This window comes from Epinephelus fuscoguttatus, linkage group LG11 (assembly GCF_011397635.1).
Source record: "Epinephelus fuscoguttatus linkage group LG11, E.fuscoguttatus.final_Chr_v1".
Lineage (NCBI taxonomy): Eukaryota > Metazoa > Chordata > Actinopteri > Perciformes > Serranidae > Epinephelus > Epinephelus fuscoguttatus.
The window spans coordinates 39,501,310-39,523,651 of NC_064762.1; the positions used below are offsets into that span (position 1 = coordinate 39,501,310).

General features: G+C 41.4%; 2 protein-coding genes across 2 annotated transcripts; both read left to right on the forward strand.

Moving 5' to 3' along the window:
• Positions 1-2,027: 2,027 nt before the first annotated feature.
• LOC125896809 (trace amine-associated receptor 1-like) lies at positions 2,028-3,020 on the forward strand. Its single transcript, XM_049589681.1, has one exon. It carries the CDS (start codon positions 2,028-2,030, stop codon positions 3,018-3,020), a length of 993 nt encoding a protein of 330 aa, XP_049445638.1.
• Positions 3,021-18,077: 15,057 nt separating this feature from the next.
• On the forward strand, positions 18,078-19,070 carry LOC125896810 (trace amine-associated receptor 1-like). The gene has a single exon (XM_049589682.1). It carries the CDS (start codon positions 18,078-18,080, stop codon positions 19,068-19,070), a length of 993 nt encoding a protein of 330 aa, XP_049445639.1.
• Positions 19,071-22,342: the final 3,272 nt, after the last annotated feature.

The following is a 22,342-nucleotide window of genomic DNA, read 5'->3' on the forward strand; positions in this document are numbered from 1 at the left end:
CTCACGGGGAATATTGTGCCTCTCCTCGGGCCGCACCGCGGTGTGACGCAGTGCTAACAGCTGGTCCCGGGTGTAAACAATGGAGCCACAGCTGGGCACTGGGTCCCCGCACACAATCATGTCCGTGGAAAAACAGGAGAAAGACCGCTATAAAGAGAGCAGTCTTCATCTCCATACCAAAACAAAACATAAGTGCTAGCTAGCTAACTGAAAAAAAACTCTGAATAAGAAAGTTAAATGAAAAAGAAATTGAAGAAAGCTCAGCGGTGAGCAGGAGCTGCTGTAACAGGTATCCACATTGGGCGCGCCATGTTAGTCTTTTGATGAATGGATGGATGACATTTATGAACATACACATGGCCTACAATCAAATCTGAGTTTCCTGCACCGTTCATGAATCCGTTGTAGTGCAAATCTACTCACAGATTTACTAACATTTCATGAATGAGACCTGGCACCTTTAATTCATCTCATCGCTTGTGTTGATATCAGTGAAGGAAAAAACAAAAGACTTGTGTTAGCCAGCAGCAGGGCAACAGCTTAAAAACTGTGACATCCTTCCTCTGCCTTCACCACTGTCAGATCTTCCATAAGGCTGGCTGATGGGGGGCTGACATGGAAATATTAAAGCCAGTAGTGAGGTCTGTGAATGCATCACCAGTGACTTGGAAAGTTCTGAGCTGTGGTGAGGTTTATTGAACAATCATTGCCAGCATGGAAAGTTTCCAATTGTAGTGAGGTCCTTGAATTCATCATCTTCGGCTGACCTGCAGCTGACAGTGTGCCATTGTGTCTAATCCTCTCATCTCCTGTGGAAATTTGGAGTGAGAATTAAATCTGTTTATTTGTTTTATGTTAATCAGAGCCACCATACAGTGTGATGTGAACTATTTAAGATCATCACACAGTGCATGACGTGATAAAGGGACACAGCACTGTGAAGTCACTGATTAACAGTGATTACATTTGTGTAAGTGCTTTATCCTTTGCCCTTTGCCCTCTTCCTCCTTTACAGGAGCTGGGCTGTGTGTGTGTGTTTGCTTTGCACAGTCATGAAACCTCATCTGAAAATGGTCTTGTGAGCCCAATTCAGTGATGGGGAAACTGAGTAGGTGGAGAGAAGAGGGGAATATGCTCTTGAGGAATGTAATTTTTTTATAATCAAAACATTTTTCTCACTGCCAACATGAACATCAACACCAGCAAAAAGATCATTGCAGCCGTGTGCCTTGGCAATCCAACTTATATTGTGGGATTAGTTCATGAAGTTCTCTTTATTTATGTTTGAATTATCTGTCTTGCTCTAAATTATTAAAAAATTATTTACAATAGGTGCTGCATAGTGTAGTTTAAGTGCTGTGTAGTTTTAACACTTGACAACAATTACTGGAAGGCGTTTTTGGGGTTGATTCTGCAAGAGACTGTTACACCAAAATAAAGTTTGTTCTACAAACCATTTGTCACTACAACTTTAGCAGCTGCTATTACTGTAAAATAGCAATTTCTTTTCCATCATGACATCATGATATTACTGCATTGGGTCTAACCTGACATGAACTTGTCAGAGTGGCCCTATTCTTACAAAGATCATAGCCAGTCTACCGAGAGGTGAATTGGATTTTCCATTCCATTTGGTGAAAATAAAATAATTCATAAAGGACTGAAAAAAAAAAAAATTCTCATATACAGTTCTGTATGTTTGTCTGGTATCTAATGCCATTACAAAGTCCCACTTTTGATTGGACAATAATAGAGTGTAGTCATTATGGTAATGAGATAGGGGTTGATAAAAACAGTGTGCACAGTGGCACTGTAATGAAGAACACCCATCAATACAGCAAACTATCTTGAGCATTTAAAAGGTACGAAAAAGAAGAAATCTTTTTCCAGAGATTATTGTTGTAGGTTTTCATCAATGAATGTCACCACATTTTAAGATAAACATACAGCTTTCATACTTAAAATGTTGTTAGTTCTGAATGGAAACTGTTTATTCTTAATGGAAATTCTTGCAGGAATAAAGAAACATGGCACCAGAAGTCAACCGCACTGATGTGAATGACATACATCCCTGTTATGAAATATATAATGTCTCCTTCATACTGACAAGCACTCCTTCTACAATATGTGTTTTAATATATATTTTCCTTGGGTCATTATCTGTTGTCACAGTATGTGGAAACCTTCTGGTAATAATCTCTATCATTTACTTCAAACAGCTCCACACTCCTACAAACTCTCTCATCCTCTCTCTGGCTGTAGCTGACCTGCTTGTTGGTGTTGTAGTTTTTCCTCTCAGCATGGCCTTCTCTCTTAGTTCATGTTTACATTATGAACATTTATTTTGCAAAGTGAGAGATAGCTTTGATGTAACACTGAGCACAGCTTCCATTCTGAATTTATGTTGTATTTCCATAGACAGATATTATGCAGTGTGTCAGCCTCTGACATACAGAACTAGGATAAATGTTAAAGTTGTTGTGGTCATGATCCTGGTCAGCTGGAGTGTGTCTGTTTCAGTAGCCATTGGTTTTCTAATTCCAGGATTAAACCATGAAAAATGTGACGATAATTGTTTTTTTGATCTCCCACTTGCACAAATTTTGGGACCCATTTTCTCATTTTACCTCCCAGTGATCATAATGCTCTGTATCTACCTGAAGATTTTCCTTGTGGCACAGAGACAGGCACGCAGCATCAGGAACACAACATGTCAGAGCACAAAATGTGGAGCAACTGTAGGTAAAAATGAGAGAAAGGCCACCAAAACTCTTGCAACAGTTATGGGAGTTTTTCTGATGTGCTGGACTCCTTTCTTTCTCTGTTTTACTTTTCAGCTTTTGGATAATGTGTCAGTGCCACTTCCGCTGTTTGAAACTCTTAACTGGCTTGCACTGTCAAATTCAATGCTCAATCCATTTATTTATGCTTTCTTTTACAGCTGGTTCAGGTCAGCTTTCAGAATGATCATTTCTGGGAAAATATTTAAAGGTGATTTTGCAAACACAAAATTGCTCTGACATATTCTGTGGAGTGCTGAAATAGTCAACAAAGAAGTCAGTACAGAAAAAAAAATTGCACAACAATTAATGCAACCATGTAAAAGGCTTAAGCACACATCTACATTCATTCATTCATTCATCTTCTAACCGCTTCATCCTCTTGAGGGTCGCGGGGGGCCTGGAGCCTATCCCAGCTGACATCGGGCGAGAGGCAGGGTACACCCTGGACAGGTCGCCAGACTATCACAGGGCTGACACATAGAGACAAACAACCATTCACACTCACATTCACACCTACGGACAATTTAGAGTTACCAATTAACCTAGTCCCCAATCTGCATGTCTTTGGACTGTGGGAGGAAGCCGGAGTGCCCGGAGAGAACCCACGCTGACACGGGGAGAACATGCAAACTCCGCACAGAAGGGCTCCCACGCCCGGGATCGAACCGGCAACCCTCTTGCTGTGAGGCGAGAGTGCTAACCACCACACCACCGTGCCGCCCCGTGAACATCTACATGTACAGTATATTCTGGGTGTGTCTTTTCCAACACTTGCTGGAACAATATGATGCTTTCATCAAGGGAACTATTTAACATGATATTGATCTTGTTTGAGTTTATAGACTGTTTTTAGCAAAAAGGAAAATAGTAAAAATGCATCTGTAGTATCTGTAGCACTCACTCACTCACTCACTAAGCACAGAAAGTAAGGAAATTTTTGTTTGGTAGATTATTTCTTTGTTGTAACAATGCTCCTTGGCAATAAATCTTATACCGTTGGAAAGCCTGTTTATTTCCCTTTTAAATGGCGCCACATTTGTAAGGAACATGCATTTGTGGAATGAGCAGCAGAGCTGAGTATGTGGGTTGTGTCCATGAAAAATTTATCAAATCTTCTCTGCCATTCCTCTGCTATTGACATTTGTTTTGAGCTTCTTGTACCTGTGAGCATGGGCCCTGCTACAGTGTCAGTTGGTGTCTGCTCCAGGAATCGGCATTCCACTTTTGACTGATCTGGATAGGGCCCATGCGATAGGGCAACTTTAAGTTGGTGTTCGGCACAACCAAGTTGCAGCATTATTTGGAGTGAGCCTAAGTACCATCTACAAACTGAAGGCCAAGTTCCATATATGGAGTAGGGCTGTGACGGTATGTATTTCTTCTCACAGCAGTGACAGAGTGACGTATCACCGCAGTATGGCGGTGATATGTCACAGCAATAAGGCTAAATAATTATTCTGTTGTTAAGTTTTTAGCACACCTCTGTCCATGCACACGTGCTGTGCCAGAAGCTTCTCTTATCAGATTTGTGTTGTAATAAACATTTCTTTAAGTAAGATTAACTGAGGCTCATCAATTCTATTTTATTTTTTATCAAAATGAAGATTGAAGAGAGTACAGAGGGTGAATGTGACCTGACCTCCAAATATGATTTCCAGCAATGATAGCCACTACTTTATAGAGAGTTAGTTAGTGCCAAAATGTCATCATCATATGTATTATGGAGAAGCAGGGTGCTGCTGCTGACACTGTGTTTCACCCTTTTTGGCATGTCTATTTCAGGGCTCTCATGTCTCACGCTTTGAGAGTGTGAGACACGCTCACCCGCCACACCTGGTATTTCTCACGCATACAAATATTATTATGATAACGCCCACCGAGTTACATCGCAGCATATGCAGTGGAACATGTTGCAAGACGCTGTGGGTACCGCAGAGCTCATCAAGCGCTTGCCACGCTCCAGCCAATAAAAATAAGACACAGCTACCCATCAGCCAATCAAAACATGACATACAGCTACCTATCAGCCAATCGGAAAATCGCATTGCTGTATCCGGGTAAGATACAGGTGATCAGACTGCAGCAAGAAGAGGGTGCACAAACAAGACAGGGGTGCCTTATCACATGTGTACAGTAAGTCATCTCATCATTTGATTTTGTAGCCTACTGAATGAAAGCATTGTTGCACAACAATGAGAGCTTATCTCAGGGAATATCAGCTTTTACCCAACAGTTTGACAAGACTGCATGTGAACTTTAGCCAACAGAATCCTTGTTAACAGAGTGCTGGTGGTTTAGTGAATAGAGCAGATGCCTTATATATATAAGGCTTTTGCTGCAGCGGACCGGGTTCGACACCAGCCTATGGCACCTGGCTGCATGTCACTCCGTCTGCCTCTGCTGGCTAAAAGAGGGGATGATGAATCCAAACCTGCCCGGTTATACATTGATAAGGGTGGACAGGGACAATACACCATCACGGAAATCAGTTGGTGGTGGCATGTGTCTTTTTGTTGACAGTTGATGGGCCACACAGTACACTGTTCTGGAGAAAGTCTGCACCCACGATTATGAAATCCTGGTGGTATCTTTTCGACCCTTCTACTTGCCTAGAGAACTTGGCCAGATCACCATCATATTACCCTATATACCTGGACCAGACCAGAGAAAGCTACAACAACGCGCTTGTAGCAGCTATTTGTCCTCAATTTAGTGATCAAAAATCAAAATATCAAAAAACTAAATTTAGACAAAATCAAATCAAACGGATCAAATGAACAATGGCCTTTGTATGCAGCTACATTAGGGTCAAATGTTTTGTACTTGAAAAAATAAAATTTGAAACTGAAAATTCATGTGTTGATCTTGAATTTTGAAAAATACAACAATGTATTCAAAATAAGTATATGAAACGTTTTTTCAGGTTAAATATAATTTTGATTCACTTTGGTAATTCTTTTGAATGAATAATTTATTTTCACTTTTCACTTCCATATACATATATATTTTAACATTTGAGGTCTTATGTTTTGACCCTGATGTGGCATGGGGAACTGAGAGGGGCGTGGAATCATGAGTGACAGTGCCTTCAGGGAACGTAGGAACTAAAAAAATTCTGACTCAACACTTATATACACCATATTCATGTGATTGGCAGTGTAAAAATTGATGCCAGTGACAAACTTTTCAGTGACTTAAAGGACTGTATAAATCAGAAAAAAATGAATGCTTTTGTTAATGGGAATACAGAACTTCTCAAAGAGAAGAGATGTGAATTAAGAGCTAAATTGAAAAAAGCAAAAATAGAGTGCAACAATAAAGTAGAGAAACACTTCTATTCTGGCAGTGCTAAAAGAGCATGGGAAGATTTAAATCAAATGATGGGGAGGGAGGCAAAGCAGAAATATGCCCCTGTGACCCACCTTTCTCCATCCTGGGCTAATGAATTAAACTTATTTTATAGCTGATTTGATAAGACAAATTTCTGTACTGAGCAGGATGAAGTGTCTAATTCTATCCCACAGTATGTTCCACTGACACTCGCACAACATGAAATTGCCTCAAGTCTGACATGTATAAAACCCAATAAGGCACCCGGGCCTGATGACCTTAGAGGCAGAGTGTTAAAAGATTGTACTATGCAATTAAGGAGTTTTGACTTAACTATTTCAGATCCTGCTTGACTCGTGTACTGTACCCAAAATTTGGATAAAATGTCAAACATTGTGCCCATTCCTAAAAAGCCAGGGGCTTCAGAATTAAAAGATTTTAGGCCCATTGTACTTACTCCATTATAGGTAAGTGCATGGAGAGAGTTTTGAGTAGACATATGACAGCTTCTACATCGAACGGCCTTGACCACCTACAGTTTGCATATAAAAGTAAGAGGGGCAGAGATGATATGACTGTAACCTTGTTCAACAAAGCATTTACAAGCCCCCACACACTACATTAGAATTCTTTTTATTGATTTTACATCTGCTTTTAACACCATGCAAATACATATCCTTTTGCAGCGACTCATCCATCTATGGGTTAACACTAGGACCACCAGGATTACAGCGCCCCTCCAAGTGCCGCAACAATCTGCCAGACCATCATATGTAACTTCATTGTTTATGCTGCCCGTGTGCTCAGAAGCACACAAAAAATGCATTTTTGAGTAATTTCCGAGAAGTTATGATAAAATAAAAAAATATTACAGACTATAGAGTAGGACTGACAACCTCTCCAGTGTCTCATGTCAATTAATTAACACTATTTGTTGGCTTTTTATAATGCCTTTTTTTTCCCCTGCAGCGCTGCTGCTGCGCCGTGTCTCCAGTTCAAAGTGATGATTTGCTAAATACATTCTGCAATAATAAATTAGATTAGCTTTTGGTCTATAATATTGTTGGCTATATTACACATTTTAATAAAAAATAAATAAATAAATAAATAATAGAATAGAATAGAATAGAATAAACACCAAAATAATTAGTGGAAACTTTTTTTTTTAATTAGTGGAAACTTTTTTTTATTGATACTCCTCCTCTCTGACATACTAACACACACACACACACACACACACACACACACTGAACACGCGATTGAATGAATGAATGAACATTAATTAGGAATGAAAACACAATTGGAAAACAACAACAACAACAACAATAAGGCAATGTGGGCACTGTCAAACTGTGTACAAAGATAACAAAGAGAACTCAGAACATAACGGACGCATTGGTGAACAAACAATGAGCACGAACGGCATCTAATGAGGCAGACACCCTGGGCAAAAGTTGTCAACCCTTGCAGTGCACTTCCCACACACAGGGCGCTTGCATCCCTGGCAGGACAGAAGGTGTCAAATGTATCAAAATATATCATTTTCAGCAGTGGTCTGTGTGACCGCTGCCGCGGTCGGAGGTATAAATGCTCAGAAGTCTAGTGTGTTTCATTTTTGTACCTTATAGGCTTCAGAAAACATACAAGACATATTTTTAGGAAAAGTCATAGGAAGAGAAGCTTGTAGGTTTTATCTAAACAGAGTTATTTTCATTATAAAAACCCAAATGGTCTGTCAGATCGTCGTAGCGGTTCTAGTGTTAATGGTGGCATTATTCATTGAATCAGATTTACTCTCAGACCGCCCACAAAGAGTCCTTGTAAATGGTATTGGAGTGCAGTTATCAAAGGTGAGGCAGAGGTTGTGGGTGGCTTTGGTGCGGGATGTGGGATCAATGATGATTATGTCCGATTTGTCACTGTTCAGTTGGAGATAGTTTGTTTGTATCCATGATTTTATTTCAGTGAGACAGTTGGTGAGTGTGGAGTGGGTGGTGTTGGTGATGGTTTTGGTGGAGATGTACAGTTGGATGGTGTCAGCGTAGCAGTGGAACTGGAGGCTGAGACGACGGATGATCTTGCCAAGGGGGAGCATGTAGGGGATGAAGAGGAGGGGACCAAGCACCAACCCCTGGGGCCTTGGGACATTGGGACAGGGGAGCAGTGGGGAAAGTGCAGTTGTTTATACTGATGAACTGATGTCGGTTGATGAGGTAGGAGTGAATCCAGGAGAGTGCTGTGCCGGTGATGTGGAGAGATGATTCCAGTCGGGAGAGCAGGATGGAGTGATTGATGGTGTCGAAGGCTGCTGTGAGGTCAAGGAGGATGAGAATGTTGAGGTGTCCGGAGTCTAAGGAGAGGAGGAGGTCGTTGGTGACTTTCAGGAAGGCTGTTTCAGTGCTATGTTTTGAACGGAAACCGGATTGGAAAGTTTCAAACAGGTTATTGGAAGTGAGGTGGGTTCTGAGTTGTGAAGCGACAGAATGTTTCAGGATTTTTGACAGGAAGGGGAGATTGGAGATGGGGCGGAAGTTACTTGGATTGTCAGGGTTTAAACCAGGTTTTTGATGATTGGTGTGATGGCAGCCAGTTTGAGGATTTTGGGGACGCAACCAGAGCTGAGGGAGGCGTTAATAATACCAGTAATGAGTCGGGACATAACAGGGACGCAGTCCTTAATGAGTGTGGATGGTATGGGATCCAGAGTGCAGGTGGAGGTTTTTAGTCCAGTCATGATGGTTGTTAACTGTCCTGGGGATACTGGAGAGAAGTGGGACAGGGGCTGAATGGTGATGGGTGGTGAGGCAGGTGGGGAGATGGGAGGGATCCTGGAGGTGTTGAGGTTACTGTAGATGGTGTTTATTTTTGTTTGGAAGTATGTTAAGAAGGATTGGCAGTTTTCAGTGATGAATGATGAGGAGGTGTTGTCATGTTGTTTGAGGAGGGGGTTTATGGTGGAGAACAACAACCTTGGGGTTGTTGGAACCAGAGTGGATAGGTGAGAGTAGTGAGTGGACCAGGCAGCGTTGAGTGCATCTTTGTATTGTTGTAGGGGGTCGGTGTAGGCTAGAAGGTGAACTGATAAACCGGTTTTCTTGCAGTCTTTCAAGTTGTCGTTTCCGGGTCTTCATTTGGCGAAGTGCGGGGGTGTACCAGAGGGCAGAGTGAGTGAATGAGACGGTTTTGGGGGCAAGCAGATCCAAGCAGGAGGACAGTGTGCCATTGAAGTAGTTTACCAGGTCAGCGGGGTCATCAGACGGTGGGGGAGGTGAGGCAGACAGACAATGGGTGAGTGAGGCTGAGAGAGCTGAGGGAGAGAGGGATTTAAGATTTCTGAAAGTTATGGTCTGGTTGTGTTTTGTGGTGGGGATAGGGATGTCTACGTCCATAGTGATTGCCAGGTGGTCAGAGATGTGTAGATCGTGGCCAGGTAACTGTTGAATGTTGAGATTAGTGGAGCAGACCAAGTCCAGAATGTGACCACGGTTGTGTGTTGAGAAGTTAATGTGTTGGGTGAAGTTGAGACATTGTAGCAGTTCCAGAAATTCTGTGGCAGGTTTATTGTCTGTACTGTCAATGTGTAGATTGAAGTCATCCAGGAGGAGAACAGATGATGAGATGGCAGATAACTGGGTCAAAAAGTCAGCAAGACCAAAGAGGAAATAGGGATGTGGCTTGGGGGGGGCGATAAATGATGGCTGTGACCAGAGGACAGGGACCAGAGAGTTTGAAGGTGAGGTGTTCAAATGAGGGGGCAGAAGGGATGGAGATGGTGGTTGTTTTGATATTGTTTTCTGCAGAAGGCAGCAATGCCACCTCCCCAGCCTTCTGTACGGGGTTTGTCCATTGTAAGTGTATCCTGTAGGGGTGGTTTGGTTTAATGAGAAGTAGTCCAGAGGTTTTTGCCAGGTTTCAGTGAGACAGAGAAAGTCCAGGTTATTGTCCGTTATGAATTCATTGAGAATGAGACTTTTGTTTTTGAGGGTGCGGGTGCTGAATATAGCCAATTTGTGTTTGACTGTGGGGACCTGGGAAGTGGATGGAGATTGACCAGATCAATATGTCTTGTGCTGGGTGGACGGGGGTGCCTGCATCTGATGATGGTATGGATGAGAGAAATAACAGGTTGTAGTTGTAAAGACTGGTGAGGCCGAGGAGGGGAGCTAGAGGGCAAAAACGAGCAGCGAGGTGCCAGTGGAGCTTTGGAAGGAGAAGAAGAGTGAGTGGTGGGGGTGTGGCGGGTAAACAGTCGTTAACGTGTAGCAGTCTGGATGGCGTGTTGCACGTTAGCCGTTAGCATGTGGCTACGGTGCCCGTTTGGATGGATGCCATCAGCTCTGAGAAGGAGGGAGTGGTTCCAGAACAGATTAAAATTGTCTATGAAGTTAATATTGTGAGTGAAGCAGGTGGACTGTAACCAGGTATTGAGGCTGAGAATCCTTGAAAAACCTTCTGCTCTGCGGGCCGCGGTGGGAATCAGCCCGGAAATAAAAGCAGATTTCCCGCAGCTGGTTAAAAAGTTTAAAAGGTCCTTAAAGTCATTTTTTGTCAGTTCAGACTGTCTATGAGCGGTGTCATTGGAGCCAACATGAAAAACCACTTGTGTTATGGAGGATGGAAGACAGCACAGCAGCGCCAGGAGTTTTCTGAGTATGATGGGAACTGTGGACCCAGGGAAACAGTGTGTGGCAGTGTTGAAAAAGCACATTTTCAACACATTTCTGATTATTGAGTCTCCAACTATTGATGTGGATGGGGAGAAGAGTGGACGAGGAGGTAGCGACTGCTGGTTCCCATTGCCTGGGAGAATGGAGTCTGAGTCAGCACTGTGAGAAGGGGACGTGGAGTGAGGACGGACCAGGTTGGCGGAGGGGACAGCAGCAGTTGGGCCAGGAGAGGGATTCCCCGACACGGGCTCCGAGCGGGGAGGAATCCCAGAGCGTTTGGGCACAGCCTCTTTCAGGAACTTTTGATTGTGTGATTGAATGGAGGAAGCCGGCTGTGATGACGGAGGAGAGTTGTCATTTTTAAGTGGGGGAAAATGATCCTCATCCAGGATGGAAAACATATTGGACAACTGGAGGGGCTAAGACGAAGGTGAGCTGTGTTGAGGCTTTCCATCTCGTGTACTTTTCCAGACATTAGTCCACGATTTCTCCCGACGGGATCTGGGAGCGGGGTGAAGTTAACCAGAGCCTTGGGCTTCGCTCCTAGCCAGGACCGGTGAGCTGTTGCTGTGATGGCTGCGCTGTTCGGAGACGGGAGGGGGACAGTTGAGTATAGTTCTCCCATGGATGTGGAGTTAGCAGCGGGACCCAAAGCGACGACCATTGAGTCCATGATCTGCTCCTCTACCCTCAGCTGGTACAGCATGGACATCCTCCCTTCCAGCTTGTTAATCCTCTGGCTCAGCTGGTGGCAGCTGTCACAACCAGGCAAGGTGAGTGGAGGCATGTCACAGTGGGGTCGGTGGAGGTTTTCTGGGGAGGAATAAACACAACTGTGGCCAGTAATGGAGTCGAAACAGGTGAAGGTTTATAGTTGTGGTGGTAGCTGTAGGCCGGTGAGGTAAACAGAGACAGTTGCACAGGGTGAGACTTACTCACGAGGGCTCCACAGAGGCAGTCCATGGTGGAGAGTAGATTCGATTATAAGGCCATACACACATGTCAGAGTTGGTCAACGAGACTTACCAGCGCAGGCCCAAACACTGGGCCTGGTGTGTTGGATTGGCCTCCGGTAAGCTGTGTTGGTGGTCTTCCGTTAGCCCAGTGCTAACAGTGGTTACGCCGTCTGCTGTTTCCCCACGTGGTACAAGTAAACATTCCACATTTTCTTCAATTTCTTCAATTTTCTTCAATTAGTAATTGATTTACAATAGAAAAAATCCTTAAAAATAGCAAAAGTTCAGACAAGAGGTGCAAAGATATAGAGATTATTTAAAATGATTTAAAATTTAGTTTTTAAATAAGGTTGCAGTCATTACAGGGTGGACTAGGCAGTGTAAAATAGGAATGTTTTTAGGTTTGACTTAAAAGTGGTCGGGTCCATGTCATTGGTTCGACAGCCCATTGGTTCGACATCCCATAAGTCTGACTGTCCGCGGTGCTGAACGGCTCGCGGCGGGCGTATGGTTTGCCGCGACCGGCTTGAGGCGGAGCAGGCTCACGGCTTATGTGTTTGTCACTTTCTTTTTCATTTTAACCCACACCATGATCTTTTCCTGACCCTAACCAAGTGGTTTTTGTGCCTAAACCTAACCAGACCTTAACCACAGGGCATCATGATGATTTCGGAACGGACTTAGGAACAATGAGTTTAATATGGTCGGAACAATGGGATGTCGAACCAATGGGCTGTCGAACCAATGGGCAGTTCCCAAAGTGGTCAGAGTCTGGGCTTGACTAACATCATTTGGGAGGTTATTCCTGGTTTGTGATGCATTTGGGATGGTCAGTGCACCAGCCTTAGATAAGGTAACCAGTGTAAGGATTTTAGAACTGGAGTAATGTGGTTATTTTCTAGTTTGTGTCAGGACCCTAGCAGTAGCATTCTGAAACAGCTTCTTTTGAAAGTCCTACAAACAGACAATTGCAATTGCTAATCTACTGGAAATAAAGGCGTGGGTGAGCCTTTCAAGGTCTTGCTGTGACCTTATTACTCTGACTCCAGCAATGTTTTTTAAATGGCAGTAGGCAGATGACATTACACATTTGATGTGGCTGTGAAAATTCAAATCTGAGTCCAGGATAACACCGAGGTTTCTTGCTTGACTCTTACTAGTAAGAGAGAGGAATCTGAGGTGAGAGCTGACACAGTGGTCTAAAGACAATTATGTCGGTCTTATTTCTGTTGAGTTTGAGAAAATTTTGACACATCCAATCATTTATTTGCTCAGTACAGTGAAACAGGCGTTTTACAGGTCCATAATCACCTGATGAAAGTGGTTTGTATATTTGTGTGTCATCTGCATAATTATGGTAGGCTATTTTGTATGATTCCGCCTAATGGAAGCATAGGGGAATTAAAGGGATAGTGCACCCAAAAATGAAAATTCAGCCATTATCTACTCACCCATATGCCTACGGAGGCCCTGGTGAAGTTTTAGAGTCCTCACGTCCCTTGCGGAGATTGGCAGGGGGAGCGGCTAGCACACCTAATGGTAGACGGCGCCCCAGAATAACGTCCAAGAACACAAAATTGAATCCACAGAGTATCTCTATACTGCTCATCCATAGTGATCCAAGTGTGCTGCAGCCGCAATATAAAAAGTTGGTTCAAAAAACGTCATACGAACTCTGTTTTTAGCCTCACCGTAGCCTGCAGCTCTGACTGTTTCTCTGTGCTCGGGCGCCGTCTACCATTAGGTGTGCTAGCCGCTCCCCCTGCTGATCTCCGCAAGGGATTTGAGGACTTTAAAACTTCACCAGGGCCTCCGTCGGCATATGGGTGAGTAGATAATGGCTGAATTTTCATTTTTGGGTGCACTATCCCTTTAAATAAGAGGGGTCCCACAATGGATCCCTGTTGGACCCCACATGCCATGGCCATCTGCTCTGACTAGTAGTTACCGATCGAGACAAAGTACTTCCTGTCATGAAGATATGACTTGAACCATTTAAGGACAGTTCCATAAAGTTCGACCCAATTTTCTAGTCTTTGTAACAAATTGTGTGGTCCACTTTGTCAAAAGCAGCACTTACATCCAGCAGCAGAAAGTTGCTAAATTGCTGGTAGACAACCTCCGATAACCTTACTTAAGAACGGTAAGTTTGAAATAGGCTGATAGTTGTTCAGTACAGTGGCATCAAGACTGCTCTTCTTTCGGAGAGGCTTGATGACTGCAGTTTTCAAAGCATTTGGAAAAGTACCAGATTGGATGGAGACATTAACTATTACAGTAAGCTGTTTTAACAGGCTGCTCAGCACAGTTTTAAGGAAGCTAGTGGGTAAAACATCAAGTCAGCAAGTGGAAGAACTGAGACTGGAGACAATTTCTTCCAGTGTTTTGTCATTGACTGACCTAAATTCTGTCATACCTAACAAGTTACTTTGAGAAGACTACAATGATGGTACTTTATTTTTCAGCATCAAGGAGTTAATCACGCATCTGATGTCTTGAACCTTGTTATTAAAAATGGTTGCAACCTCGTTACATTTGCTGGTGGAGACGAGTTCTGGAGATATTGGAACTTGAGGGTTAGTTAACCTGTCTACAGTAGCAAATAATACATGTGCGTTCTATTGTTTTCTCAGAGAAAAATATTGCCTTGCACTTCGCAAGGTCTGATTATAAATGCATAATATTTCTTTATAGATTTCAAAGTGAATGTGGAGCTTTGATTTACGCCATATTTGTTCTGCTTTCCAGCACTTCCTTTTCTGGACCCTTACAGAATGAGTGTTTCTCCATGATGCCTTTTGCTTATTACTAATGAATTTCACCTTAACACGAGCATCACTGACATTTGCAGGAATTCAACAGATCATCAACATGATTTCAATTCAATCAATTTTATTTATACAGCCCAATATCACAAATCACAATTTGCCTCACAGGGCTTTACAGCATACGACATCCCTCTGTCCTTATGACCCTCGCAGCGGATAAGGAAAAACTCCCCCCAAAAAAACCCCTTTAACGGGGAAAAAAAACGGTAGAAACCTCAGGAAGAGCAACTGAGGAGGGATCCCTCTTCCAGGACGGACAGACGTGCAATAGATGTCGTACAGAACAGATCAGCATAATAAATTAACAGTAATCCGTATGACACAATGAGACAGAGAGAGAGAGAGAGAGATGCAGGTAATGACAGTAGCTTACAACAACATTATTGAAAGTAATAATATTATAGTTATAGTTCTGGCTACTGTGGTACAATATGTTGAAAGTATGTATTAATATCTGGCAGTATACATGTGTGACAATAGTCGTGTATAATAACAGTAGAAGTATGACTAATGACTAATGATGGCAGCAGCAGCAGCAGGAGGCATCTGGCAGGACCACGGCAGCAGCACAACCACACACGTCACGCTGTCCAGGCACCGCTGCGAGTTAATCTGAGAGACAGTGGAGCACAAAGGCTCCGGAGAAGAAGCCGAGTTAGTGACATCCAGAATGGCCAAGTTAGCAAGATGCAGTAATAGAATACCAGAGAGAGAGAGAGAGAGAGAGAGAGAGAAGGTGCCCGGTGTATTATAGGGGGGTCCTCCGGCAGACTAGGCCTAAGTCAGCCTAACTAGGGGCTGGTACAGGGCAAGCCTGAGCCAGCCCTAACTATAAGCTTTATCAAAGAGGAAAGTCTTAAGTCTAGTCTTAAATGTGGAGACGGTGTCTGCCTCCCGGACCGTAACAGGAAGATGATTCCACAGGAGAGGAGCCTGATAGCTGAAGGCTCTGGCTTCTGATCTACTTTTGCAGACTTTAGGGACCACGAGTAACTCTGCGTTCTCAGAGTGCAGTGTTCTGGTGGGATAATAAGGCACTATGAGCTCTCTAAGATATGATGGAGCTTGACCATTTAGAGCTTTATAAGTTAACAGTAGGATTTTAAATTCAATTCTGGATTTTACAGGGAGCCAGTGCAGAGAAGCTAAAACAGGAGAAATATGATCTCGTTTCTTAGTTCCTGTTAGTACACGTGCTGCTGCATTCTGAATTAGCTGGAGAGTTTTTAAGGACTTACTAGAGCTACCTGATAACAGAGAGTTACAGTAATCCAGCCTAGAGGTAACAAGAGCGTGGACCAATTTTTCTGCATCTTTTCGGGTCAGGATAGGCCTAATTTTTGCAATATTACGCAGATGAAAAAATGCAGTCCGTGAGGTTTGTTTTAAATGAGAATTAAAAGACAAATCTTGATCAAATATTACTCCGAGGTTTCTTACGGTAGTACTAGAGGCCAGAGCAATGCCATCAAGAGAAACTATGTCATCAGATAAGGAGTCTCTGAGTTGTTTGGGGCCAAGAACAATAACTTCAGTTTTGTCTGAATTTAACATCAGGAAATTGGTGCTCATCCAGGTTTTTATGTCTTTAAGGCAGTTATGGAGTTTAGTTAATTGATTACTTTCTTCTGGCTTCATCAATAAATACAACTGTGTATCATCCGCATAACAATGGAAATTTATAGAGTGATTTCTAATGATGTTACCTAAAGGAAGCATATATAGAGTAAATAGATTGGTCCGAGCACAGAACCTTGCGGAACTCCAAAACAAACTTTGGTACGTAAGGATGATTCTTTATGAACGTGAACAAACTGAAAACGATCAGATAAATAAGATTTAAACCAGCTTAATGCAGAACCTTTTAGGCCAATTAAGTGATCCAGTCTCTGCAGTAGAATTTGATGGTCAATTGTGTCAAACGCCGCACTAAGATCTAATAAAACAAGTACAGAGACAAGTCCTTTGTCTGAAGCAATCAGAAGGTCATTTGTAATTTTAACTAGAGCTGTCTCAGTGCTATGATGCACTCTAAATCCTGACTGAAATTCCTCAAATAAATTATTATCATGGAGAAAATCACACAGCTGGTCTGCGACTACTTTCTCAAGGATCTTTGACCTAAAGGGAAGATTAGATATTGGTCTATAGTTGGCTAACACCTCTGGATCCAGGGTGGGCTTTTTTAGTAGAGGTTTAATTACAGCTACCTTAAAAGACTGTGGTACATAGCCTGTTAATAAGGATATATTGATCATATCTAATATATGAGTGTTAACTAAAGGAAAGACCTCCTTAAGTAGCCTAGTTGGGATGGGGTCTAAGAGACACGTTGATGATTTAGATGAAGAAATCACTACAGTCAATTCTTGAAGAGAAATTGGGGAGAAGCAATCTAAATATATATTAGGTTTTACAGCTGTGTTTGAGGTTAGATAGGTACTATCTGAGGACAGGAGGTCATGAATTTTGCCTCTAATAGTTAGAATTTTGTCATTAAAAAAGCTCATGAAATCATTACTGCTAAGGGCTAAAGGAATACAAGGCTCAATAGAGCTCTGACTCTCAGTCAGCCTGGCTACAGTGCTGAAAAGAAACCTGGGGTTGATTTGAAATTATGGCAGATTCAAATGTGATAGTTTCCATGAAAAGTGTTTTGGTGCTCTCATTAACGTACTTTTTTCAACATTTGCTGATCCATGGACAATTTTTTGAGTTAATGACGAATCAAAAAATACACAGAAATCATGATAGAGCAATATCAAGCACAGTGACATCTGACATCTTAACACCTTTAATAATGACAAGATCTAAAGCGTGTCCTCTATTATGTGTCGGCTCTCTCACATGTTAAGAAAGATCAAATGTGTCAAGTATGGCAGAAAGTTCTGTGGCATTTTTCTCACAGACATTATCCATGTGTATATTGAAATCATTTGTAATGACCTTCAATAATGAACTTCATTTCCATTTTAAATGACATATTCAAAAGGTGAGAACTCACCAAATGATAGCTTCTTACAAAGAAATCTATCTCTGAAAAAGGCACAGACACCACCTTCTTTTTTGTTCTGCTGTGCTTTAAACGTCAAAGTGTGAATAGGATTTCCCATTCCATTTGGCAAAATAAAAGTATTCAAACGAGATTTTAAAAGTATTTTCATCTATTGTTCTGTACGTTGCTCTGGCATTTAATATCATCACAATAAAAAGACCCACAGCTGACTGGACAATAACAGAGTGTGTTCATTATGGTAATGAGATAGGGGTTGATAAAAACAGTGTACACAGTGGCATTGTAATGAAGAACACCCATCAATACTGCAAACTATCTTGAGCATTTAAAAGGTACGACCAACAAAATATTTTATTCTAGAGATTTATCATTGTAGTTTAACATTCATGAATATCAAAATATTTTAAAATAAACATACATCTTTCATGCATTAATGTTGTTAGTTCCTCATGGAAAATATTTATTCTTAATGGACATTCTTGCAGGAATAAAGAAACATGGCACCAGAAGTCAACCGCACTGATGTGAATGACATACATCCCTGTTATGAAATATATAATGTCTCCTTCATACTGACAAGCACTCCTTCTACAATATGTGTTTTAATATATATTTTCCTTGGGTCATTATCTGTTGTCACAGTATGTGGAAACCTTCTGGTAATAATCTCTATCATTTACTTCAAACAGCTCCACACTCCTACAAACTCTCTCATCCTCTCTCTGGCTGTAGCTGACCTGCTTGTTGGTGTTGTAGTTTTTCCTCTCAGCATGGCCTTCTCTCTTAGTTCATGTTTACATTATGAACATTTATTTTGCAAAGTGAGAGATAGCTTTGATGTAACACTGAGCACAGCTTCCATTCTGAATTTATGTTGTATTTCCATAGACAGATATTATGCAGTGTGTCAGCCTCTGACATACAGAACTAGGATAAATGTTAAAGTTGTTGTGGTCATGATCCTGGTCAGCTGGAGTGTGTCTGTTTCAGTAGCCATTGGTTTTCTAATTCCAGAATTAAACCATGAAAAATGTGACGATAATTGTTTTATTGATCTTCCACTTGCACAAATTTTGGGACTCATTTTCTCATTTTACCTCCCAGTGATCATAATGCTCTGTATCTACCTGAAGATTTTCCTTGTGGCACAGAGACAGGCACGCAGCATCAGGAACACAACATGTCAGAGCACAAAATGTGGAGCAACTGTAGGTAAAAATGAGAGAAAGGCCACCAAAACTCTTGCAACAGTTATGGGAGTTTTTCTGATGTGCTGGACTCCTTTCTTTCTCTGTTATACTTTTCAGCTTTTGGATAATGTGTCAGTGCCACTTCCGCTGTTTGAAACTCTTAACTGGCTTACACTGTCAAATTCAATGCTCAATCCATTTATTTATGCTTTCTTTTACAGCTGGTTCAGGTCAGCTTTCAGAATGATCATTTCTGGGAAAATATTTAAAGGTGATTTTGCAGATACAAAACTGCTTTGACATATTCTGTGGAGTGCTGAAATGGCCAACATACAAGTACTGATGAAATATAGCATATTTTTTTCTTTGTTTAATCATGCAGTAACAATTGAATATTAAGGTGTAATACTGTCTGAGGTACAGAGGTGCATTATAGTGAGATGTCAGTTTATGCAACCATGTAAAAAGCATAAAGACACTATGTTTACATCTACATGTATAGACTATCTGAGTGTGCTTATTCCAACACTTACTTACTTACTTAGTTATTAATTTGGAACTCTGATGAATAAAAACTATATATGTATATATATATATATATATATATATATATATATATATGTATATATATATAGTACAGGTTGTACAATTTTGGAATTGTTGACATTGAGAAGAGGTTGGTGGAATCACTCACTCTTGTGTAACATTAAATAGGCTGCTTGTATTTTCAAAAAGTTTTTATTCATAATATAATAACACAAAACATGATCTTACTAAGCAAAGTAAGTGTGTGAGTGAGTGAGTGAGTGAGTGAGTGAGTGAGTGTGTGTGTGTGTGTGTGTGTGTATTAGGGATGTAACGATTACCGATATTACTGTAAATTTCGGTTAATTTTTACACGGTAAGAATTACCGTTTATGTTTACATTAATTGCATTATCATGGTGGATTATCAGGATATGTAATAACAGCCTCATTCAAGTCTCGCGATGTAGGCGCTGCGTGAATGTGTAGCATGTGTAAACACAACAAATGAAAACATGGCAGAAGTGGCACTCAGGACATTTTCCCCCCAACTAAATGCACAAAGTCTGAGGTCTGGGCGTACTTTGGGTTTCTGAAGAATGCCGAGGGACAGCTGGTGGAGGACAACTATGCTGTGTGCAGAACATGCAGAAAGAAAGTTGCTGCGAAGGGCAGCAACACTAAAAATCTGCTGGCTCATCTCTGTGACCGTCATCCACAGCTTTACAGCCAATGCAAGTTATGCTATGCAAACGTCAGTTATTGTGTGAGGGACTTTGGTTTTACTAAGATTGTCATAATGTGTAATTCTCGACGTATACGGGACATTTGAGCTGTACCTGTCGGCGACTAGGTTTTCTGTTTTCGTTTAAGACACTTAGGAGCTAATACTAGCTGATTAGCTAATAACCGTATTAGCAGCTATGTTGCTAATGTTAAGTGTTTCAAAAGGAAACGGAGCTGAAAACACTGAGCGGAGCCAACAGAACGTAACGTAACGCTAATTGAGATCAACTTTGATTGAATCACTGTGATTATGGTTATTGTATGGCGAGCTAGAGTCGATATAGACGGCCAGTTATGCTTTCTCGACATAAGCTCAAGGAAACAACATAAAATGCTACCGTGTTAACCTTTGACCGAGAGCATGCACTCCTTTTGTCATACAGGTAATCCTCTGACTCACATGCACACTTCCAATGTGTGAATTATTCTGTGTAATGATGACTATTGCCCTTAGGGTTTTTTTGGTTTCTCCTGCACATTTGTGATATCTATTCTATATATATATATATAAGTTTTTTGTTCTACTCTTGCATTGTTTTGTTTTATATATATTTTTCCTCTCATGCTAATAAATGAATAATTAATATATAAATTGTTTACATATTTTGCTGACTGTTAAAATGCACCACACAAATACGCTTTGCTCCTGTAATGTGTTTACATATTTTGTTAATTTAAATTAAAATTGTCTGTTGCTGTGCCAATCCCTTGCCCCTTTAATGTGAAAGTTTCATTTTAATATAAGATTTTGGCTGTTAACATTTTAGAATGATAAGGAAGTTACAAGATTTAGTGAAGTTATTTCAATATATCTATTTTTTTGGACATTTTACAGTGCTTAAAAAAATATCGCAATATTATCATTTACCGTGATAATTTGGTCACTATAATCGAGATATCAAATTTTCCATATCGTTACATCCCTAGTGTGTACATGATTTGTGTAGGATAGTGGCGCCAGGATAGACACAGGGGATAGTTAATTTGTGTGCAAGATCTTGTGTTTGTGAAACATGAACTAACTTCAACTGGTGGTGAAGGCACAAATGTTGATGTCACCCCGTAAGCCTCACTACAAAAAGATCACAACAATAAAACTCAGTGAAGAGTGTTCAACTACTACTCAATCAAGGCCCACTTACTTTGTTACCAGTCAATGAATGGAAGAGGAAAAGGGGTGCCCAAGAACTTAGGGGGTTTGTTCAGGTTGAAAGTTAAACGGTACGATATGCAGGTTTTTTTGTTGTTGTTTTTTTTAAAGCTATGATTTCATAATGTTATAGGCTATGTATTGTAGCAACCCTGCAGTAAATGTTCTGTTATAATGCTAATATTCTGTGAGTTAATGGCATGTTTGGGATTGAATGAGGTGTGGGGTGCGAGTGTGATGGGGATGAGGAGGGCTGTGTGAGTGCGCGTGCTTGTGTGTGTATAAGCAAGCTGGAGGAGAGAGCAGCAGTGCACAGTTGGAGTTACAACTAAGTTCTTGTTTTGTTGGTTGTTTTGGCGTGACTACTGCCAACAGTAACCTGTACTGTTCAGTAATAAACGGTGATTTGCCGAATAACTGCTTCATCCTTTCCACACGTCCTGGCGGATGCTACAGTATTATAAAAAGTCAAATTAAACCACACTTTGTATGACACATAAAGTTACAACAAAGTTAGTTACAATGTTGCAACATTGTGCGCGCACAGCTCTTCACCACCTGGTTCCTAAAATAAACACCTGTTTCATTACATAATCATGCTTCCATGTTGCGCCATTCATTAAGATCCTATATTTCTGTCATTCAAATAACAAGAATTGTGATTTAATACTCTTAATTATAACAGCCAACTTATTGAAAAATGTCAGGTTTAAACCAGGCTCGGGCCCATAATTACAGTTAATTGGACGGGCCGGGACGGTCCCGGACATAACGTGCATGGGCTCGGGCGGCTGGATTTTTTGGGCCCGATCTAAGCTCTAACAGGGAGACAAAATTGCATCTGCTGTGCCCAGTTCGTGGGGAACCAGAAAGTATGCGGAGTATAACCCCTTTGTCATGAGTGGGCATAACATGTCCAGGATCACTGCTGAGAGGTAATCAGTCTCCTCCTGGAAGGATAGGTTCACCTCCTTAATGATGGTTCCATGGAAAATGGAACATGGTAGAACTGGATAGAATACCCTAGTCACAGTCCATCCATTCCGTTAATGGGCAGTCATCGGCATGCCCCATAAAACTTAGTTAGGAGACAAGCAACCAGCTGTAGGGTG